Here is a 24,129-nt window from a genome sequence, read left to right as displayed (position 1 = left end):
GGACTGGTAGAACTCAACTTTATTAAGATTTAAACATAGAAGATGCTTCTTACACATCAAACACATTTGGAACTAGTTGCCCCGATGGAGGTGCCAGGCACCACCTCTGCTAATACTGCGCTGGGTGGAGGGGGATGTGTGTATGTGGGCAGGGGGTGTGGGGGGGTCTGCGGCCCAGGGATTCCCCCCACCCCCATGCTAAGGTTGCGGGTCCCACATTCCTGATGCTTTATTTCTCCTTAACTTCTTCCCTTGAAATTAAGATGTGCTGTCCTGGAGGAAATAAAGCAGCTGGACCTAAGAATATTCAGGGACCAAGACTGATTGTTTCCGTGACCGAGGAAACCTTGAAATCCCCCAGAGCCCTGGGTGGAAGTGGTTCCAGCGTTCTAAAACACACAGACAGAGGAGTTTCTGTTGTGGCTCAGTGGTAATGAACCCAACTAGTAACCATGAGGACATGGGTTCAATCCCTAGCCTTGCTCAGTGGATTAAGGATCCAGTGTTGCCATGAACTGTGGTATAGGTCACAGACTTGGCTCAGAACTGCCATTGCTGTGGCTGTGGCATAGGCTGGCAGCTGCAGCTCCAATTTGACCCCTGTGAACCTCCATATGCTGCCAGTGTGGCCCTAAAAGGCAAAGAATAAAATAAAAACCTCAGGTAGAGAGGTGTCCCTACCATGGGGCCTGGTGATCCCGGGACAAGACTTTGCAGAGTGATGGGGTATGACACACACCTGGTTGTACACAATTGAATCCAGAGGAAAACCACAAAGCAACATCATTCTGCAGCAAAAACAAGTCCAGGAAGTAGGAAGATGAAACTGGGAGGGAGGGATTGCTTAAGTATTTGGAAACAGGGCTTTAGAGAAAAATCGTAGGGTTTGGAGAACTCAAGGGCTTCATTTTTCTCCGTGCACAAAACAGAGCACAAATGCCATTCCTTGAGCTATAATTAAAAAAAAAAAAGCACCTGTCTTTATATAAATATTTAAATGGGTAATGGGCACATTGAACTAGAATAAAAATGAGCCACTGGGAGAGCCTCAGGTACTCCTTCACTGCCGTGTTTTTAAAACTGGGCCGCGCACAATCGGCATGGCCCATCTTCCTACATCACTTTTATTCAAGGATGTCAGGGGCACCAGCGCTGCACCCACCGTGAATGAGAAACCCGTGGGTCACAGTGACAGAAGCCAGGCGGCCATATCGGTACCAGCACAATGACACAGAATCTGCTGCCCAGGGTGATGGGACTGGATCCTGAGAGTCTCCTCAGGTGACAGGAAGTCTGTAAGGTGAAGTGGGTGCAAGTGTTTGGGGTCAGGGGAAGAAGCATGTCACACCCACTGGGGACAGGGCAGGCCACCTCCTCATTGACAACATGAGCACTAAAGGCAGGCAGCGGTCAGTTATCTGAACACTGTTCGGATATTTATCGGATTCTAGTGGGGGTTTCTATGTCAACAGTGGACTCAATTTAACAAGTGCCAGTTCACTTCCAGAAGGACAAATTTTTACGTGTGACAGTATCGGGGTCAAAAAGAAACCAATTCAACTCCATTCCCTCGGCCTCCTGCAGGTGGCGCTGGCTGGTCCCCTCGCCCTTGCCCTCACTTCAAGCCCAGGAGCACAGCCCTCCCAGCCCTTCCTTGACTGATTCGCTTTCTTCCAAGCTTGTTGTCTTTCTAACCTTTGTTTCCACCTTAAAAAACACAAAGTAGTCTTTCCCTGACTTTAGAGAATTAAAGCCAGGCAAGTAACAAGTGCTGGTCTCTTCTCTGGTAACCACGTCACAAGGAGCCACACGTGGCCTCAAGTGCCTCCACCTCACTGCACACCTCTGCTTGGAAAACTGAGCTGTGCTGCTGGCGGGTCGTTCTGCCCAGGCTTCCCTGGTGGCCCTGCCTCCCTTTGTGGGTTCCATGGCACCGAAGGCTAAGGACAAATGGGAGCGGGTGGGTCCAGAGGGGGGCACGGACCCAGGAGACAGGCTGATGGTTTTCACTTTTGGACAAGTAAGAAATGAAAAAGTGTCCATGACTGTTCCCTTTGCAGAACTCTCCCTTCAGGTTCGAACTGGAACTTCCCAGCTTTGGTCATGTATTTTATGCCCTTAAAGGGTTTGTACTTCTCGCCATACATATCCAGACGATTCACTTTGAGTCCTGGAAGGAAGGAAGGAGAAGATGCAGACATTATTCTAAAAGAGCATGTAGCTGCAGTTTCCATTGTGGCTCAGAGGTAACAAATGGACTAGTATCCGTGAGGATGTGGGTTCAATCCCTGGCCTCGCTCCGTGGGTTAAGGATCTGGCATTGCCATGAGCTGTGGTGTAGGTGGTAGATGTTGCTGTGGCTGTGGTGTAGGTAGGCAAGTGCAGCTCCGATCAGACCTCTAGCCTGGGAACTTCCATATGCCGTGGGTGCAGCCCTAAAAAGCAAAACAAACAAACAAACAAAGGAGCAGGTAGCAGAACTGTTTAATTCATTTCAATTCAAAGAGATGAGTGGGCTAGGGAAAGCTGTGACAGTGAACTGGAAAACAAGTGTCCTTGTTTATATCACTTAAATGACAGGTTCTTCAGTCTTGATAGATACGCCGAAAATAAAAAACTACCCCCACAAAAAGCTAGCCTAATGAGGAGGTCTGTTCCTGAAGTGGAAAGGGCAGAAATGAGAGTAAGGGAAAAATAAGACCACCCTAGATTTTTTCTCAAGCTGGTGGGCTGAACACATGAATTAATAATAATAACAAAATTAATTAATTCATGATTAAATAGAATGTAACTAAGTGAATAAATTAATGATGGAAATGATGAATTAATAAACAAGGAGTTCCCGTTTTGGCTCACTGGGTTAAGGACCCGACACTGTCTTTGTGAGGATGCGGGTTTGATTCCTGGTCTTGCTCAGTGAGCTAAGTATCCGGCACTGCCGCAAGCTCAGATCTGGCATTTCTGTGGCTATGGTGTAGGCCGGCAGCTGCAGCTCCAATTCAATCCCTAGCCTATAAACTTCCCTATGCTGCAGGTGTGGCTCTAAAAAAACAAAACAAACCAAAAAAGCCACCAGGGTCACTCACCAGAAATGGCCAGCTGCTGGATCTTAAACTGCAGGTTGATCGTGGGGTTCTCATCTGGTTTGGAAGCTCCGGCCTGAAGACTCATGGTCCCCTTCAAGCTTGGTAGCTTTTGGGGGTTTATTTTTCCCACATCCCAGGACAGCATCTCCAAAGAAAGAGGAAGGGAGAAGTTCCAGTGGAACCTTCATCCAAGGCGCCTGACCCCGGGCATGTGTTCCCAGCAATATTAGCCGCCTCCGGGGTGTTTTCCAGCAGAGAACACTGCTTGTGACCGTAAGTGATCTCAGGAGGAAACTGTGGCCCTTTGATCAGTCTCCCCTTTCAGCAAGATGTCAGAGGTCCTGCAGAGTCCCTCATATTTATCACATCAGCAACACAACGCTCCCACTTTTCTCCTACCTTAGTAACTGGGTCAAACGTGTGTGTCCCCTGAGACGGCGTGAGGCTCATGTTCAGGACGCCTCTGGGCATCTGGCTGGCGACAGTCACCCCCTCTATGGTCTTCCCCATGGTCTGCTTAGGCCCCACTGTTATTTCAAAGCGCCCGAGAGAACTACTGTCCCGGAAACTGATGTTATGTTTGACGTACACTGGAATCGCCACCAGGCTGGGAGAGACAAGAAGCCCCCAAAGTTAAGGTACCAGGGAAATGGCCGGGTTTCCTCTGGCCCTGAGGGCAGCTTTTCTGCCCTCACCTGCTTTCTGATTCCTTATCTTACAAAGCCAGCACAGAAAACACCCCTGACCTCTCCAATTGTTTTACTTTTGTAAAGCTGAGATGCTTACCAGTAAGTAAACTAACTCTTCTAATGACTCTTTGCATGTCAACAAAACCAAAGAGTATACTCAGCATACTAAGTGAAAGGCATGGCAAATAAAAGCTGTTTTTATGTTTTACTTTGTGACATGAGACCAATAATTATGTGTACCTGGGAGAGTAAGAGTCATACCTCGTGAGCCTTTTAGGACATTTTTTTGGCTGTGTCTACAGCATGGGAAAGTTCCTGAACCAAGGATCGAACCCATGACATAGCACTGATCACGATGGTTAGGCCACCCCCTTTACAGTTTCTTGAGAGTGCTTTTACCTGACTACCTCACCCTTATAAAAACCCTAAGAGGTAGGGTAGGTCGTCACGATTTGACAGAAGAGGAAATAGAGAAGCTACAGAATAATACTGAAGTATTACCATCCTAGCATCTCCTGATACCTCCTGCAGCCAGGACTACAGTAAAGGTTTTCTATGCTTTCATTTAACCTTCCCATGAGCAGGAAGTAGGGTCAGCTGCTGTCCTGCTGTTATGAATACTGATGTCCTTGACTTTTTTCCTTTTTTTTTACTCCCACTCCTGCAGCATATGGATGTTTTCTGGGCTAGGGGTCAAATCAGAGCTGCAGGTGCCAGCCTACACCACAGCCACGGCAACAATGGATACTTAATCCACTGAGCCAAGACAAGGGATTGATCCCACATCCTCGATAAAACTAGATTGGGTCCTTAACCCGCTGAGCCACAAACGGAACTCCATGATGTCCTTACACTTAACTGAGGTTACCTTATTTGCCCATGGCCACAAGTCACAGGTACTGCAGATGGGGCTGCAGCGGGGCAGGCTGATGCCACAGCCCTTGCCTCAAGCACTCAGATCTTTCCCTAAATCACTTACTCCGATCACAGAGGAAGGCCCTGGTGGCTGTGAGGTCGAAGGCTCTCTCGAGTCTGCACACCTTCTATGAAAAACCTACTAAAAGCCCTCAGACTCCCTAAGAGAGAGTGTTTCAGACTAAAAAGTCACTGAACTTTATGGCTTTTCATAGCATAACTCACTGCTTTTTTGGGTGGAGGGGATTGAATACTGGTGTTCTCAGATTCTAACTAGAAAAAAAAAATGTTCTCCTTTAGGCATGTCATAACAACAAAAAATAACAGCAGCAAACTTAACGAGCACTGATTTCATGTGAAGTGCTGTTGAGGTTCTCTTATTTAATGCTCAGAACAAGGTACTTTTAATATTTTCAACTTACAAATAAGAAAACAGATATGGAAAGGTAAGGCGACTTACCTGAGGTTATCCCATTAGTACAAAGGCTGGAATTGGAGCCCAGGTAACTTCAGAGCTGAGCTCCTCACCACCATAGGTACTGTTTCCAAGTGCGCACGCTCACTCACACACACACACACACACACACACACACTCTCTTAGGTATGAGGGCCGCTTACTTCTGTGCACTGACATGGTAAGAGAGCAGGCGGAAGTTTCCATCAGGGGGAATGAAGGACAGGATGCGCTCAGATTCCCAGCGCTTGAAGCGAACACACGGATGGAAGCTGACATCATCCAGCAACCTGGGGTTCTAGGGTCACCGGCCAGGAAAAGCAACAAGCAGGAATTAAACGCCTCATCTCTCGCAGGAAAGTAATTTAGCTGCCGCTCTCACTAAAACGCACATGCAGAGTCTGTCATTACGCCCGACCTGAGGTTGTGGCTGTCCTGGATCACTTCTTCTGGTCCCATCCCCTTCTCACCACTCCAGAAGCACTGAATTTCCCAAGAACTAAATCTCTGGCCCAGGGTTTTACCATGAAGGAAAGCGTGAGGTCGGGCATTCCGGTCAGCTTGACGCAGGCATCGATCACCCCCTGGATCTCAGCAGTGATGGTGGACCCTGAGCCAGAGGAAGACACAGAGGAAGTCAAACCCCTCCGCTCCTTCCACAAATTTACCTCCTCCCTCGCTCCTCCTCAACTTTCTCTTTCCCTCCCCAACTAACTTCCTAACTTCCTTCCTTCTTTCTTCCCTCCCTCATTCTCTTTCTCCTTTCCTTCCATCCATCCATCTGAATCATTGACTCAACCATTTGTCCATTTTCCAAACATTTATCAAGTGCCTATCAAGTATGAGACACTCTAGTCAAGCAGTGGTTTATGATAAAGACCAGTTAGACAGTCTCGGACGAAAAGGAGTTTTCAATCTAGTACCAGAACCAAAGAGAACATCACTACCTCTTTTTTGGTGGTTTTTTTTGTGGTGTGGGAGGGGGGGGCTTCTTAGGGCCAAACCCATAGCATATGGAAGTTCCCAGGCGAGGGGTTGAATCAGAGCTATAATAACTGCCGGGCTACACCACAGCCACAGTAATGCTAGATCCAAGCCGCATCTGTGACCTACACCGTAGCTCACGGCAATGCATCAGCTGTGCATCACCTTAACCCACTGAGTGAGGCCAGGAATTGAACCTGCATCCTCATGGATTCTAGCCGGGTTCTTCAACCACTGAGCCACGACGGGAACTCCCAGAACATCACTATCTTAACCGATGGTTCAGAACACTGAATTCATATCAGAAACTGCTTCCCCTCAGGGCACCAAGGAGCTGTGCTGCCAGATGGGACCAACACCTGTGGTCTTTCCCCTGGGCCCCCCTGCCGCAGGCCTGCTGACCCCTGCTTCCTTTCAGGGCTCCTGGCTCCTAACCACTCTATTTTCTGTTTCTCTAGCTCTTCTTCCTCCTGCCTTTGGCAAGTTCCTCCTTCTTGGCACAGCCTTTAAACGTCTACATCTTTTCATCATTCTTAACTTCTTTCTTGAACCTGACACGGTCTCCCTGGGTGACTTTACCTACTTCCTAATGTAATGATGCTTCAGTGTTCACTGATGGCCAGTTCTCTCCTGATCTGTTTTCCAGTTCAGCCTCACTCCTGTCAATGGGGGTCTCCATTTGGATGTCACTGAGGCACTTTAAACTACTCGTGTCAAAAAGCGAGTCCATTATCTGCACTCCTGGATCTGCGACTCCTCTCTTCCTGACCTTCATGACGACACCGTCCATCCTGTTGCCCAAGCAGAGACACGGATGCGTCCCACCCTGGGCCACTTCCACCTCTTCAGCGGCCACATCCAGCCAACAACCCATTCCTCTTTCCCATGACTTCTGTCTGTCTCCTCCACCTCTCATTTCTCTGCATCCTCGCTACCACCAAGGACACCTGTATCCGGGCTGGACTCCACGGCCACCTCCTGCCTCCCTGCCCCCAGTTTCCCCCAACTCCGAGCCACGCTACATGCAGCAGCCAGACTAACAGCTCTGAACGACAGGCCCGTCAAGTTACTCCCCAGCTCAAAACTCCTCCATTGCTCCAAATTGTCCTTAAAATGGCGTATAAGAGTTCCCATTGTGGCTCAGTGGTAATGAACCTGACTAGTAGCCATAAGGACACAGGTTTGATCCTTGGCCTTGCTCAGTGGGTTAAGGACCCGGCATTGCCGTGAGGTATGGTATAGGTCGCAGACATAGCTTGGATCTGGCATTGCTGTGGCTGTGGTGTAGGCAGGCAGCTATACCCTGGGAACTTCCATATGCCACATATGCAGCCCTAAAAAAAAAAAAAAAAAAGCATACAAGACTGTTTTTTTTTAATGGCCACACCCAAGGTATACGGAAGTTCCTGGGGCAGGGATCAAACCCAAGCTGCACCTTTGACCTACACAAGAGCTGCGGCAACACAGGATCTTTTAACCCACTGTGCTGGGCTGGGCGTTGAACTCATACCTCTGCAGCGAACTGAGCCGCTGTAGTCAGATTCCTTCCCCACACCCCAATTTTTAGGGCAGCACTTGAGGCATACAAAAGTTCCCAGGCTAGGGGTTGAATCGGAGTTGCAGCTGCGGGCCTACACCACAGCCACAGCAACCCCAGATCCAAGCCACATTGGCGACCTATGCCATAGCTTGTGGCAACCCCAGATCCTTAACCTGCTGAGCCACCAAGGAACTCCCAGTGATTACAACTTTAGCCCTGCCATGCGGCCTGAGAGTCAAATAATTCCAAAGTGAAATCTAACCAACAAGAAACTCATGTGTTACTTTTCTTTTCTACTCAAGAGGATAAAACCAGGAAAAGTGTGAGCTTGGCACTGGTCTGCCTCATGTTTTTCTACTGCTTTCTTCGGCTTTATGGGGCATAATTAACAAATAAAAATTATATATGTTTAAGGTGTACAACATGGTGTCTTTTTTTTCTTTTTTTTTTCCTTTTTAGGGCTGCACCCTTGGCATGTGGAAGTTCCCCGGCTAGGGGTTGAATTGGAGCCGCAGCTGCTGGCCTACACCACAGCCACAGCAATGTAGGATCCTTAACCCATTGACGCCAGGGATCAAACCCTCCTCCTCGTGGATACTAGTCAGGTTCTCAACCCACTAAGCCACAATAGGAACTCCTTTTCTATTATTATTATTTTTTTTTTTTTTTTTGATGTCTTGATATATGTTTCCAGTGTGAAAGGATCATCACAATGACACTTCTTGACATATTGTCAGCTCACATTGTCAGTTGGGTTTTTTTGTGGTGAGAGGCCCCACCCTCTCAGCACATTTCAAATATACAATATATATGTGAGGTGACAGATATGCTAATTAACTAGATGGGGCAGGGGGAGAGGGGAACCCTTTCACAGTGTATATGGATGTTAAACCACCATAATGTACATTCTAAATATCCCTACAATTTTGTCAACTATACCTCAATGACACTGAAAAAAAAGCAAACTTCCCTCCCCTCATCCCTGGTAACTGCCATCCTACTCACAGCTTCTATGAGTCTGACTATTTGAGATCCCACATGTAAGTGAGACCATGCAGTATTTATCCTTCTATCTCTGGCTTATTTCACTGAGCATCACATCCTCCAAGTTCACCATGTTGTCACAAATGGCAGGATGTCCTTCTGTTTACGGCTGAATAGTACTGCTGCGTGTGAGTGACTCACAGAGCTTGTTTCCATGTCTTGGCTCTTGTGAACAATGCTGCAATGAATATCAGGGCACAGGTATTTCTTCAAGATAATGATTTCATTCCTTGGGCTCTATACCCAGGGGTGGGTTTGCTGGATCATAAGTAGTTTTCATTTTTTTGAGGAACTGCCAGAGTAATTCCATAGGGGCTGGACCAATTCACATTCCCACCAAAGATGTATGAGGATTCTCTTTCCTTCACATCATTGCCAACACTTAGTATCTTTCTTTCTTTATTTTTTTTTTTTTTTGGCCACACCTGTGGCATGTGGAGTTCCCAGATCTGGGACCAAACCCAAGCCATAGCAGAGACAATGTCGCATCCTTAACCAATTGAGCCACCAGGGAACTCCTATTTTTTGTCTTTTTTTTTTTCCCCCTCCACTTTTTTGGCCACCCTGAGGCATATGGAGTTCCCAGGCCAGGGATCAGATCCAAGCTGCAGTTGCAGCCTACACCATAGCTGTGGCAATGCTGCATCTTTACCCCTTGTGCTAGGCCAGGGATCAAACCTGCACCCTAGTGTTCCAGAGATGCTGCTAATTCCATTGCACCACAGCAGGAACTCCTCTTCTGCCTTTCTGATGTGAGGTGGGAGGCAACAGCTCACTTTGGTTCTGACTTGCTTTTCTCTGATGATCAGTGACCCTGAACACCTTTTCAAATTCCTGTTGTTCATTTGTATGTCTTTTTCTGACATGTGTTTACACAGATCCTTTACCCACTTTTTAGTCAGGTTATCCATTTTTTGAAATGTATAAGTCTCTCACGTATTTTGGATGTTAATTTACCCTTATCAGATACATGGTTTGCAAACATTTTTCTCTTATTTGTAGTTGTCTTTTCGCTCTGCTGATTGGTCCTTTGTTGTACAGAAGCTTTTGAGTTTGATACAATCCCATTTGTTTATTTTTCCTTTTGTTGCCTCTGGTTTTGGTGTCAAATCCAAAAACTCTTTGCCCAGACCAGGGTCAAGAAGCTTCTTTCAGAGTGCCCATCGTGGCGCAGTGGTTAACGAATCCAACTAGGAACCGTGAGGTTGTGCGTTCGATCCCTGGCCTTGTTCAGTGGGTTAAGGATCCGGCGTTGCCGTGAGCTGTGGTGTAGGTTGCAGACGAGGCTTGGATCCCACGTTGCTGTGGCTCTGGCATAGGCCGGAGGCTACAGCTCCAATTAGACCCCTAGCCTGGGAACTGCCATATGCCTCGGAGCAGCCCTAGAAAAAGCAAAAAGCCAAAAAAAAAAAAAAAAAAAGAAGAAGAAGAAGAAGCTTCTTTCATGTTTTCTACTAGGAGTTTTACAATTCTGGGACTTAATTTTAGGTCTTTGATGTGTTTTGAGTTGATTTTTGTATGTGGTGTGAGATAAGGGTAATTTTATTCTTCTGCATGTGAATATCCAAATTTCCCAGCATCATTTACTGAAGAGATCTGCCTTTCCCCTTTGAATGTTCTGGACATTCTTGTTGAAGACCAGTGGATTGTAAACACATGGATTTATTTCTGAGCCCTCTCTTCTGTTTCACTGGAGTATATGTCTGTTTTTATGCCATTACCATACAGTTTTTTTTTTTTTTTTTTTGCCATTTCTTGGGCCGCTCCCGCGGCATATGGAGGTTCCCAGACTAGGGGTCTAATCAGAGCTGTAGCTGTTGGCCTACGCCAGAACCACAGCAACACAGGATCTGAGCTGCGTCTGCAACCTACACCACAGCTCACAGCAACACCGGATCATCAACCCACTGAGCAAGGGCAGGGATCGAACCTGCAACCTCATGGTTCCTAGTGGTTATTCCTTAACCACTGCGCCACGACGGGAACTCCACCATACAGTTTTGATCACTGTAGTTTTACAATGTATTTTGAAACCCAGAATTGTGATGTCTCCAGCTTTGTTTTTGCTCCAGACTGCTTTGGCTACTTGAGGTCTTCTGTGGTTCCATAGGAATTTTAGGATTGTTGGAATTTTAGGATTGTTTTCTCTATTTCTAGAAAGAATACTATTGAGATTTTGATGGGCATAGAAGTTGGGATTTTGTTGGGGGTAGACTACTTTGGGCATTACAAACATTTTAACATTAATTCTACCGATCTGGAATACAGCATGTCTTTCTATTTATCTGTTCTTCTTTAATGTCCTTCATCAATGCTTCATAATTTTCAGTGCATAAGTCTCTTTGGTTAAGTTTATCCTAAGTAGTTTGTTCTTTTTGTAGCTATTGTAAATGGGATTGTTTTTGTAGTTTCCTTTTTGGATTGTGTATACATTGTGTATACAAATGCCACTGATTCTTCCATGTTGATTTTGTATCTTGAAGCTTTAATGAATTTGTTAGTTTTAACGGTTTTTGGTTGGAGTCTTTGGGCGTTCCTCCATGTATGATCATGTCACCTACATCATACTAATTCAGTCCAGTCCTAACACACAATGCTTGACACAAAGTTGGCACTAAGTTAGAATGAATGACCTTGAAGGGGGGATAATTGTGATGGCAGCAAGCATTATCTGAAAGGGGCCCCTTTCTATTTTCATAGTTCTGTGAACGGGCTAAAAACACATACCTGACTTATCAATGATGGCATCAATCTCTTCAATCACATCAAAATAGGCCTCATTGTTGGTATATTTCACCCCGGTCCGTCGCCAAGGTACCACAGACAGCTGCCCAGTGGGAAGTTGGTCACCCACATTGGTGCTTCCTGAAGCAACGAATATTTGATCGTTAATATTTGATGTAACCAATTACCTAATAACTATAGAATCCTTCCCTCAAAGTTTCTATGCATCCACTATTCATGCACTTAATTGAAAATTTTTCTCAAAAAAAAAGATGATAGTTTTCCCAACTTCTATCTTGGTAACCTAGTCTATTTTAAAAACTTGTCACCAGCTGGCCTGCCTCCTCTAGCAGAACAAAGGTTAAAAACGGTACCTGAGAAACAAGATACCATATTTTGGTTTTGAAAGTAACCTGACCTTGAGTCTCTCAAATTTCACAATAGCTGGCAGCTTAAATAATGCATTGGCTTTCAGTAGGAATGGTAATCTACATGTTTATATAACATTTTCATAGGTAAAGACAGTATTCTAGTTTGAGGGAGGATCTTAGGTACATTTATGCTTGGTATTAAAATGTACACATAACATAATCTCTTTCACATCAACACTGAAACTCAGGAAAAGAACATATATCAGATTGTTCCCTGTCTGTAAGACCTGTAAATTGATTCTTTGACTTGTTTCTCCCCCACGGGCTTCAAAAAAAAAATTTTTTTTTTTTTTGTCTTTTTAGGGCCACACCCACGCATATGGAGTTCCTAGGCTAGGGGTTCAGTTGGAGCTGTAGCCGCCGGCCTATGCCACAGCCACAGCAATGCCAGATCCAAGCCACGTCTGTGACCTACACCACAGCTCATGGCAACACCGGATCCTTAACCCAGGGATTGAACCTGCAACCTCATTGTTCCTAGTCAGATTGATTTCTGCTGCACCATGACATGAACTCCAAAAGTATTTTTTTAATTCAAAGATTCTAGATTGAAATTCTGAAATAGTAGAACTAATTTAAAAATCTGTTTCCTTCTTCTGTGACCTGGATCTTTTTAATCTAAAGAAAGGAACCATAAACACACGCATGCAGTCAGCATGTTTACAAGACATTTTAGCCAGATATCTGGTTCTCAGGTTATCTGTTCTAGATTTAAGAGAGATTCAGGAAAGTGATTTCATAGTATTCATTCAGGCACTACCAAAGTTTTTAAGGTTTAAAATGAGCCCAGAGGAGTTCCCATTGTGGCTCAGCAGTAATGAACCCAACTAGTGTCCATGAGGAGATAGGTTTGATCCCTGACCTTGCTCAGTGGGTTAAGGACCCAGCGTTGCTGTGAGTAGTGATATAGGTTGCAGATACAGCTTAGATCCCAAGTTACTGTGGCTGTGATGTAGGCTGGCAACTGTAGCTCCAAATAGATGCCTAGCCTGGGAACTTCCATATGCCATGGGTATGGCCCTAAAAAGACTGGCGGGGGGGAGGAAAGAATTAAATCTAAAAATAAAACCACAAAAGAACTAAAAGTGGGAGTTCCTGGGGTGGGTTAAGAATCCTACTGTAGCAGCTCAGGTCACTGCAGAGCTGTGGGTTCGATCCTTGGCCCAGCACAGTGGGTTAAAGGATCCACCATTGCCCTGACTCGGATTCAGTCCTTGGCCTGGGAACTTCCATATGCTATGGGTGCAGCCATTAAAAAAGAAAGAAAGAAAAAAAGAAAGAAAGAAAGAAAGAAAGAAGAAAGCAAGCAAGCAAGCAAGCAAGCAAGCAAGCAAGCAAGCTAGCTGACTGTCCCAATACAATGTATTAGCAATTCAACAACTGGCCCATGTTCCACTGATTTGATATGTGAGCACATTTATCAATACCAAATTCCTATAAAAGCAAAGATTTGTTTCTGGACTTTCTAGTTTATCCCAATCACTTATTTGTCTGATAATGGGCTACTACTATATTTCTTAAATTACCAAAATTTCATAATATATCTTGAATCAGATAGACACATTTTTTTCTCTTGCTCTTTTTTCTGGACATACCCACAGCATGCATAAGTTTCAGTGTCAGGGAACAAACCCGCACCACAGCAGTGACCTGAGCCACAGCAGTGGTAACACTGAATCCTTAACCTGCTGTACCACCAGGGAACTCCTCTTCTTGCTCTTTTAAAAAAAAAAATACCTTTAAAAATACACTTCTTCCCCAAACTATCTTGGTTCTTACATTATATCTAATTTATGAGTTTTTGTCTCACATACCATACGAACTTATGGTTTGATATTTGGCAAGGTAAATTCTTCCAACACCTTTGTAATCATTTTTCAAAATTACTCCGGCTATTTTTGCATGTTTATACTTTTTAAAATGTATTTTTTCAATCAGTTTCTCAAATTCCATGAAAACTCTTGTTTATATAAAGAGTCAGACCCCAGGAGTTCCCGACGTGGCGCAGTGGTTAACGAATCCGACTAGGAACCATGAGGTTGCGGGTTCGGTCCCTGGCCTTGCTCAGTGGGTTAACAATCTGGCGTTGCCGTGAGCTGTGGTGTAGGTTGCAGACGCGGCTCGGATCCCGCGTTGCTGTGGCTCTGGCGTAAGCCGGTGGCTACAGCTCCGATTCAACCCCTAGCCTGGGAACCTCCATATGCCGCGGGAGTGGCCCAAGAAATAGCAACAACAACAACAGCAGCAAAAAGACAAAAGACAAAAAAAAAAAAAAAAAAGAGTCAGACCCCAAATGTAAAACCTGGAGTTCCCATTGTGGCTCAGCGATAATGAACCCAACTAGTATCCATTGAGGCATGGGGTCGATCCCTGGCCTCACTCAGTGGGTTAAGGATCTGGCGTTGCCGTGAGCTGTGGTGTAGGTCGCAGACATGGCTTGGATCCCACATTGCTGTGGCTGTGGCATAGGCCGGCAGCTGAAGCTCCAATTTGACTCCTAGCCTGGGAACTTCCATATCCCCTAGGGTGAAGCCCTTAAAAAAAAAAAAAAAAGATAAAATATAAAATGAAACAGAATGATTAATTTGGCTAAATCAAAAAACCCTTAAATATGGCTAAATAAACACCACCCTGAAAACTGTTAAAGAACAATGGGCAGGTCAGGAGAAAACATATGCAACAGAGAGTCCAAAATATACAGAGAGTTCTACAAACTATCACCTGTATCTCCAGTATGTATGATAGTTTAATATCCTTAAATGAATATTCTTAAATATCCTTTTAAATTAGTATGAAAAAAGGAAAACATTTCAACAACAAAAAATGGGTGAAGAACACAAAAAGGTAAATCACAAGAAAAGAAGTCAATAAACATTTGAACAGATTTTAACTTTCTTTTCTTTTTCTTTTTTTTTTTTAAGCTTTTTAGGGCCATACCTGGGGCATATGGCGTTTCCAGGCTAGGGGTCTAATTAGAGCTACAGCTGCCTGCCACAGACACAGCAACGTGGGATCTGAGCCTCATCTGCGACCTACACCACAGCTCACAGCAATGCTGGATCCTTAATCCACTGAGTGAGGCCAGGGATCGAACCCGTATCCTCATGGATCCTAATCAGGTTCCTTGACTGCTGAGCTATGAAGGGAACTCCAGTTTAAACTTTCTCAGTAATAATAATAAAAAAAAAGTGTGTAAATAACAAGATATCACTAAACCGGAGTTCCCGTCGTGGCGCAGTGGTTAACGAATCCGACTAGGAACCATGAGGTTGTGGGTTCGATCCCTGCCCTTGCTCAGTGGGTTAATGATCCGGCGTTGCCGTGAGCTGTGGTGTAGGTTGCAGACGTGGCTTGGATCCCGCGTTGCTGTGGCTCTGGTGTAGGCCAGTGGCTACAGCTCCAGTTGGACCCCTAGCCTGGGAACCTCCATATGTCGCGGGAGCAGCCCAAGAAATAGCAAAAAAAAAAAAAAAAGATATCACTAAACCATCAAATTGCCAAAGTTTTAAAAAAATTATTAATAATTATAATGGGATTGGGTAGGTTGCACCACAAGCATTGCTACCGAAAGTATAAATTGGCGTAACTTGGCACAATGCATTAAAGTCCTTAAAATGTGCATGTACTATGACCCAGCACTTGCATTCCTAGTACCAAGAAGAGATCATTCTATATGTGCACAAAGATTTAGGTATAAGAATGCCAATTCCGTGTCATTTAAAAAAACAAAAAATCAGAAACATCATCAATGGGGGCTGAGTAAATGACTTGGGGTCTATTCCCTATGGCAGAAAATTGTAAAGTCACTAAAAATGATGTTACTATTTATCATAATGGGATAATGTTCACAAAATACTGATGAAAGGTAAGTTTTTTAAAAATACCTGAGTTGGAGTTCCTGTTGTGGCTCAGTGGTTAACGAACTCGACTAGTATCCATAAGGACATGAGCTTGATCCCTGGCCTCGCTCGGGGGTTAAGGATCTGGCGTTGCTGTGAGCTGTGGTGTAGGTCGCAGACATGGCTCGGATCCCGAGCTGCTGTGGCTGTGGAGTAGGCCAGCAGCTGAAGCTCCAATTCGACCCCTAGCCTGGGAGCCTCCATATGACATGGCTGTGGCCCTAAAAAAGCAATATGTATACATGTCATATATATATATATATATATATATTTATGTTGTTTAAAAAATTCTATCTGTCCATCCATTATCCATCTAAAAAAGATAAAAAATACATATACCAGTATATTAAAAGTGTGGTGGGATTACGAGTTATTTTCATGTTCTTTGTGCTTTTCTGTATTTCCAACATTCCTACAATAATCATGTGCTTCTTCTGTAATCAGAAAAACATATTTTTAAAGAAGAGTAGTTCATTCAGTCACTGAAATCAATATTTCTAAGTAACAGAAACATACTTCTATATTCACAGTCTATATTCAAAGACTATTGAGAGTATAATTAAAGCATCTGGATATTTGAGATTCCCAAAGACAAGCACTTAAAACAATGCACAACAGCGGCCTCGGTCACAGCCGGGGTGGCCGAAATCTTCCTCGGGCCCCGTCTCCGTACCTGTGATGGTGTTGACTACTGTTCGAAGGATAGTGGGAGGCTTTATCAGTTCTTTGAGGATGTTCGACTCGGTAGCCAATGGAAACCCATTGTCAAGCATCTCTTCCAGTACCTCGTAAACCACAACCACATTGTCTTTTATCACTGGCTCTGAACAGACTCCAAAATAATCCTGATGAAAACACAATACACATATACATTGATCACTCAGAGACTGCGATGAGTGAAGGACTGTTGTTAGAGAGTAAGGCTCTAGACTTGTCCACATGTGTTCACTCTGTGCATCTGAGATCTTCCACAAGAAGCGAATGACGCATAACCATCCCTCTCTGAGCCAGTCCAGCTTGGTGGGAAGAACTAGTGTCATTAACAACTTCTTTCATAAACTAGAGTAAGTCATTTAACCTCTTTGGGTTAGTTTCTTAAACTCAATTAAACATGAAGAAGCCCAAAATGAATCCAGACTATTACATGTGCTTATGAACACGAATTTGAAAGAATTATGCAAAATGATAATACCCGGAATGACATGTGCTGGCCTGAAAAAAAAATTTATTTTTCTTTTTACAGCTGTACCCGAAGCATATAGAAGTTCCCAGGCTAGGCTAGGTAGGAGTCGAATCAGAGCCCTACCACCAGCCTATGCCACAGCCATAGCAACACCAGATCCGAGCAGCATCTGCGACCTATACCACAGCTCATAGCGATGCCAGATCCTTAACACACTGAGCGAGGCCAGAGATTGAATCCACATCCTTATGGATACTAGCCAGGTTTATAACCCGCTTAGCCACAACAGGACCTCCTGGGCTGAAAAATCTTTTTAACCCTTATTGTTGTGCTATTCCTTTACATTCATGTAGCAAGTAAGAATTGAGAGGAAAATAAAATGAAATGAGAGGGATGAGCTAGCACACCAGAAAATCTTTGAGCCAGTCTTACTCTTAAGACCCTAGGATTCTAATAATACTTTGTCCTTTGCTTTTTCTTTCTTTCCTTTCCTTTTTTTTTTGGTCTTTTTAGGGCTGCACCTGCGGCATATGGAGGTTCCCAGGCTAGGGGTGGGATCGGAACTGTAGCCACTACCACACCACAGCCACAGCAACACCAGATCCTTAACCCAGTGAGCAAGGCCAGGGATTGAACCTTCGTCCTCATGGGATACTAGTCAGATTTGATTCCACTGAGCCATGAAGGGAACTCCCATGGATAATAATCTTCATTCTCCCCTGCTAGTTAAGTCATGCTGACTATTTGGGTCTCACTTTCTCTAGTGTTATAATCAGGAAAATACCATGGGACACAAAGGGTTGTACAAACTAGATGTGATGGATGAAATGAGAACATGTATGAAAGTGCTTTGTACATTATAAAGCACCATGTAAACGGTGACACACAGTGATGAAAGGATGTAGAGAGAAATGCTTGTAGCCACTTGGTGAGCCCTTCTTGGCAACATCCTGATCAATGCTGGACTTCAAATGGTCAGACAGTCCTCTAGGAATTCATCCACTGAAGAGACATTTACCCCTCCTGAGAAAGCCCATTCTATTCATGGACAGTGCTGATTATGAGAAAGTTCCATCTATTGCTAAACTGAAATTTGCTTCCTAGATCTGCCTTACAGAACGAGTTTACACAACAGCCCCATAGGGATCTGAAGGCAAGTATAAGCTTTGACTTCAGTTTTCCTTCTCAGGGCCAAACTCCCTGTTTGATCCCCACACTGTTCACGCTATGCTAAGTTTTCTAAATTCTTTTGCCGCCTTGCCATTTCTTTGAATCTGCTCCAGTTGGAAAAGTCTCCTCAAATTATGACATCCTAAACTGACACAGGAGTTCCCTTTGGGGCTCAGTGGTAACAAACCTGACTAGTACCCATGAGGATGTAGGTTCGATCCCTGGCCTTGCTCAGTGGGTTAAGGATCCGGCGTTGCTGTGAGCTGCAGTGTAGGTCACAGACACAGCTTGGATCTGGTGTTGCTGTGGCTGGTGTAGGCTCCAATTCGACCCCTAGCCTGGGAACTTCCATATGCTGTGGGTGCAGCCATAAATTTAAAAAAAAAAAAAAAAAAAAAGGATTGAAGGGGGAAAACAGTTACACATTTCCATCTCAAGAGTGATTTTATTTTGAAAAATAAATAAAACACCTCACTTGAGAAAAGGGAACCCTCCTATACTGTTGATGGGAATGTAAATTGATGCAGCCACTATGGAAAACAGTATAGAGATTCCTCAAACACTAAAAACAGAGTTGCCATATGATCCTGTGATTCCACTCCTGGGCATATATCCAGACAAAACCATAATTCAAAAGATACGTGCACTCAGATGTTCACTGCAGCACTGTTCACAACAGCCAAGACACAGAAATAACCTAAAAGTCCATCAACAGAGGAATGAAGGTGTGGTACATATATATAATAAAATATTACTCAGCCATAAAAAGAATGAAATAAAGCCATTTTCAGCAACATGGATGGAACTAAAGAGTCTCATACTAAGTGAAGTCAAAAAGAGAAAAACAAATACCATACGATATCACTTACATGTAGAAGCTAAAATATGGCACAAATGAATCCATCTACGGAACAGAAACAGACTCAGGCCTAGAGAACAGACTTGTGGCTGCGTAAGGGGGGGCGGTGGAGGGGGGTTGGGAGTTTGGGGTGAGCAGATGTAAGCTATTATACACAGAACAGATAAACAACAAGGTCCTACTATAGAGTACAGGGAACTATCGTTAACATCCTATGATAAACCATCATGGAAAAGAACATGAAAAAGACTGCATATATGTATAACTGAGCCACTTTGCTGTACTGTAGAAATTAACACAACATTGTAAATCAGCTAGACTCCAATAAAATAAATTTGAAAAATAAAACACATCCCTCAATTTTTTATATATATAAAAAAGGCACAACGTGGAGTTTCCGTTGTGGCTCAGCGGTAACGAAACTGACAAGTATGCATAAGGATGCTGGTTCAGTCCCTGGCCTTGCTCAGTGGGTTAAAGATCCAGTGTTGCTGTAAGTTGTGGTGTAGGTCATAGGTGCAGCTCAGATCAGGCGTGGCTGTAGCTGTGGTGTAGGTTGGCAGGTACAGTTCCAATTCGACCCCTAGCCTGGAAACTTCCATATGGCCCTAAAAAGACCAAAAATAAATAAATAAATAAATAAATAAATAAATAAATAAAGGCACAACATGATTTTATATGTCAGCAATCAGAAAAGGAGCATTTTGACCGTGGCATGGTGCAATATCAAAAGCATGTGCAATTACAGCAGGAACTCTTGTGTCACAGTCCAGTGCCAGAGGAGTAACACAGCCAGAGAGCCCACATCAAATGAGGCATTAAAATCAGGATGCGTCCATTTACTTGTAACCAGTGCTTCAAAAATATCAAGCTCTGGTGTTCCCCATGGCTCAGCAGGTTAAGGATCCAGCATTGTCACTGCTGTAGCTCAGGTCTGATCCCTGGCTTGGGAACTTCCATGTGCTGAGAGCATAGCCAGAAAAAATAGCTCTGAAGCCCCAGCCATCCAAACTAGACACTTTGCTGTTTGGCCCAATTCCTCTGAGGTTTTGATGGGATTAAATAACATTTCTCACTTCTGCTTTGTAATCAGTTACATAACATGGCTGGGGAGTTAAGGAGCAGCCTGTTCCTATTAGAACAGGGAAAGTGTCCCGCGTGGTGGAAGATGGTAACTGCTGGTTCTGGTTCTTCCTCCTCCTGGGGTTTGTCACTCTCAAGTTTTGCCTGTGGGAAGGAATGAGTATGCCACTGGAATTCCAGAATTGTACTACTAGGACAAATGTGGGGAAAAAAATTTTTTTATATATATATTAATTCTTTGGGGATGAAAACTGTTCTAAACATGTGATCTCTATATGAGGGCAAATAAAAGGACTCTTTGACTTGCTTTTTAGGTTTTATCATAATGTCTGGGTCCTCATTCTCTTCTCCAATCCCACAATTTCATGTGACTGGTTCCAGACCTCACATGACACAGAAGTTAAACCAAAGGGCCCTTGATTCTCATTTATCACTGAGTTGTGCAAATAACCACAACCGTTAGGAGTTGAGCAACTCTTTTAGGGAGAGGATTCCCTTGTGTAAATCAAGAGTCTGATACCCTAAAATCCTGTGCTATAAACAATGCTGGCATCCTGGTGTGGGATGTCACTCCCTAAGATCTTCAAATCTATTCCTGAAAGAAAAACTCAAATGAAAACTGGAGCTTGGAAAATGTGTCACTAAAAATTTTCATAGGTACACAAGATTTCCTAACCTTAAGTTTGCACAAAGAGCCCCTCGCTAGTAACTGTATGCTGAGGATAAGCCCCCAAATTTGGGATAAAGTATGAGTTCATGAACTAACCCCTGGCGGGGAGAGTGAAGTTTTTCTACTTAAATCATATATACATATCTTTACACACTCATCACTTTTTGATGCAACTCAAAACAATGGTTAATATCAAGTCCACCATAAAAAAAAAACTAAATTCCTTAGATTTGTGGACAAAAAGTAGGACAATTTCAGTCTCTAGAACTGAAATGACTGTACACAATCAGAGCAAGTATGGTAGCTTTCTCCTGCAACAGGTTCAAAAGTATACAATTTGTCATTTAATTAATTAATTCATTTTTTTTGCCATGCCCATGGCATCCAGGGCCAGGGATGGAACCTGCACCACAGCAGTGACAACACTGGATCCTTAACACACTGAGCCACCAGGCAACTCCCTGATTTGTCATTCTTAACTGCAACCAAGCCAATAAAGGGAAACAAGAAACTTACCAGATGGGAGACGAAGTGAGCAATGGCAGAGGTTTTTTGTTTTGTTTTGTTTTGTTTTTTTGCTTTTTGGGGCCATGCTTGTGGCATATGGAATTGGGCCAGGGGTTGAATCGGAGCTGCAGACTTAAAACACAGCAACGCCAGACCCAAGCCACATCTGTTACCTACACCACAGCTCGAGACACCGTTGGATCCTTAACCCAATGAGTGAGGCCAGGGATCAAACCCACATACTCATGGATACCAGTCAGGTTTGCAACCCACTGAGCCACAGTGGGAACTCCCAGAGTTTTATTTTTGTAAAGTTCTCTCATGGAAGATGAAAACGATGGAAACAGAACTATAAAGACACGATAACATACATGGATGACCCTCCTCATAGTTACACACCTGAAATGTGTCCACTACTCGATGAAGGAACTCAATGACAAACAGAGGCGGGACCTCCGTCTGGATCACAGCCACGAAAAAGATCTTGTGACGGTAAACACTTAAGAGATAGTGGTGAGGGGTGGGAATAACTGGAGGGACATTTTCCGCCTCAGTTGCTCGCTCTTGCGCCTCAAAAAAGTAATCACAAACAGAACGGCTCACCACACTTTTCCAGTGTTTCTCCAAGAAAATATCTCCAGAGGAGTTGATCAAGAAAAGGCTATGAATCATGGTGGAGACCGTAGGTGGGAGAGGAAGGTCTTTTTCAGTCCAAGAGCCTCAGGATTTTGCAAATGTACAACTCTAAAAACATGAGAAGCAAAGTTAATGCCAGCCATTCAAAACCCCTCTGTCTGTCCAGTAGCCCAACCCTCTCACCCATCTCTGCTAGACTCAAGTCTTCTGCTACTGCAGGAGCCTGAAGTATCCCTCCCCAGAATCCCAAAGGGAGATTATCAGCCATCTCGTTTGTCCATTAATGATATATTGTCCAGTTATTTTTACTATTATTTGTTCTTCTTTTTTTGCCACACCTGCAGCATATGAAAGTTTCTACGCCAGGGACTGAATTCGAGTGGCAGCTGCAACCTGTGCCACAACTGTGGCAATGCCTGATCCTTAACCCACTGTATCTGCTGGGGATTGAACCCATGCCTCTGCAGCAACCTGAGCCGCTGCAGCCGAGTCTCCTTAACCCACTGCATTACAGGGGAACTCCCAGTTATCTTTACTATTGTCTGGATCATATCCATTTAAAATTCTACTTAATTTCTGAGTGTCTGTTTTTTCATCTGGACTGGAAGCTCCTTGAGAAAAAAAGACCATGCCTTGTGGTTTCTGTTGTCTCCGTTGTACATTGCCTCCCTGCACCGAGGCTTCAGAGAACATGGAAAAGCTTCATGTATTTGGCGACATCTCACACATATGTGAGAAATGGTTAAGATTCTACAGTCTCATACAGCAGCCATTAACCAAACGGGGTCACTGAGCACATGAAATGAGACTAGTCCAAACTGAGATGTGCTGGGAGTTTAGAACACACACTGGGCTTTGATGGCTTTGTACAAAAAAAAAAAAAAAAGAATTTAAGATAATCTTACCAGCAATATAACATCAACTAATTAATTCATTTAATAATATAAATTTAATATGGATCATATTTACTATTTATATTTTAGATATACTGGGTAAATAAAATACATAAAAATTAACTCAACCTCTTTTACTTTTAAAATGTGGCTACTGGAACATGTAAAATTACATAGCATGTGGGTCGCTGCACACTTCTATTGGACAGCGCTGAGCCATGGAATAGAGCTGTCACTGTGGTCTTTATTCATTCGGTCAGACCCGTTCTCTAAGTACTTGTTATGCACAAGGCTCTTCATTGGATGCCTTTTTAAAAAAAACCCCTCTGGGGACTCCTGCAAGTCCCTCAGGCGGCGGCATCTCTACGGTGCCAGTCCCCAGAATGAGGCGACCGCCCTGGACCCCAGCTGTGGCCATTCCTCGAACTGGCCCAGGTGGTCAAACCGCCAAGGCCTGTTGTGCCAAATGCCGCAGGGCGAGCTTAATCCCTTCGGCCGCGACGGGAGGGAGGGGGCTGCGGGGGGCCTGGCTGTGGAGATTCAGAGGAGGCAGCCAACGCAGGTTATCTCCCAGCTGGTCGCTGGGAGGATGGAGGCCGCTTGGGGCGGGGGTGGAGCGGAGGATTGAGGTGCGCGTGTGATGCGAGACCGAAAAAGGTCTCCCGTTTGCGCACCTAGTCTCCATGGCAACAGTGCCCCCCCCCCCAGCCCTCTGGAGGGAGCAGGCCACCTTCCCAGCCCCGGACTCAGCCCCTCACCTCTCCCAGCAGCATTCCGCAGCCCAGAGGGTCCGTCCGGCTGCACCTCGTGACCCTGCTTCCACTCCGCGAGCCCCTGCCCCGACCCCCGCGCGCCCAACCCCACCCCAGACGAGGGTCCTCAGCCCTCCTCACCGGCTGGCTCTTCACAGCGTCCACCAATCGGCCTTGCGGACAGACCCCGCCCCCGGCCGCCCACCCTCGGAGGTTTTTCGACCGCTGATTGGTCAGCAAGCGGGGCTCACTTTAGCACCGCCCGCGGCCAAGGCCTGAAGGCTCCTGATTGGGCAGTGTTGATCGGCTCCTCCCCTCTGATTGATCGCAGTCCGCGGCTCACCCTGTTCTCGGGCTCGGGGCTCCGATTGGTCCTTGTTCAGGCTTCGATAATCTCTGACTGGTGAAGCTCTGGGGCTCTGAGCCCTGATTGGCTGTCGTGAACAATCTGCGGACCACCGGCCCCAGTTCACCCAGTCACAAAGGGCAACAGCAGCTGCGCTGACACCTGCGAAACCGCGGAATGGGCCTCGAAGGGGTGCGAAAAAGTGTGATTTCCAGGGCCCGATTTATCGAACAGCATATCATAGGTAATAAGTTAGGAGCAGTA

The 24,129-nt window shown here is 44.8% G+C and overlaps 1 protein-coding gene across 4 annotated transcripts; it reads right to left on the bottom strand.

The window, feature by feature from the left end:
- On the bottom strand, positions 1 to 23,740 carry AP3M2 (adaptor related protein complex 3 mu 2 subunit). Of its 4 annotated transcripts, none has more exons than XM_005657653.3 (9): positions 23,661 to 23,740; positions 21,638 to 21,982; positions 16,440 to 16,611; positions 11,440 to 11,577; positions 5,669 to 5,754; positions 5,309 to 5,442; positions 3,486 to 3,693; positions 3,087 to 3,231; positions 1 to 2,170 (listed from the first exon to the last, which is right to left on the bottom strand). In XM_005657653.3, the coding sequence occupies exons 2-9, from the start codon at positions 21,908 to 21,910 to the stop codon at positions 2,007 to 2,009; spliced, it is 1,320 nt and encodes a 439-aa protein (XP_005657710.2). In that variant the 5' UTR covers positions 21,911 to 21,982; positions 23,661 to 23,740; the 3' UTR covers positions 1 to 2,006. The 4 variants fall into 4 exon arrangements, with proteins under 4 accessions (XP_005657710.2, XP_020933401.1, XP_013846153.2 ...); XM_021077742.1 differs by having other exon boundaries at positions 21,842 to 21,982; XM_013990699.2 differs by having other exon boundaries at positions 21,842 to 21,982; positions 23,526 to 23,722.

Source organism: Sus scrofa, chromosome 17 (assembly GCF_000003025.6).
Source record: "Sus scrofa isolate TJ Tabasco breed Duroc chromosome 17, Sscrofa11.1, whole genome shotgun sequence".
NCBI classification, from domain to species: domain Eukaryota; kingdom Metazoa; phylum Chordata; class Mammalia; order Artiodactyla; family Suidae; genus Sus; species Sus scrofa.
The sequence above is the reverse complement of the archived record's forward strand: the minus strand, read 5'-3'. Positions and strand labels throughout refer to the sequence as shown.

Bases quoted from the DNA above. Each gene is read 5' to 3' on its own strand.
- AP3M2 (XM_005657653.3), bottom strand. From the start codon at position 21,910: ATGATTCATAGCCTTTTCTTGATCAACTCCTCTGGAGATATTTTCTTG. The intron at 16,612-21,637 runs GTGTGTAACTAT...TGTTTTCATCAG, and splicing joins GAGTAGTGGACACATTTCAG to GATTATTTTGGAGTCTGTTC. The intron at 3,694-5,308 runs GTAAGCGGCCCT...TGTCTCTCCCAG, and splicing joins TACCATGTCAGTGCACAGAA to CCTGGTGGCGATTCCAGTGT.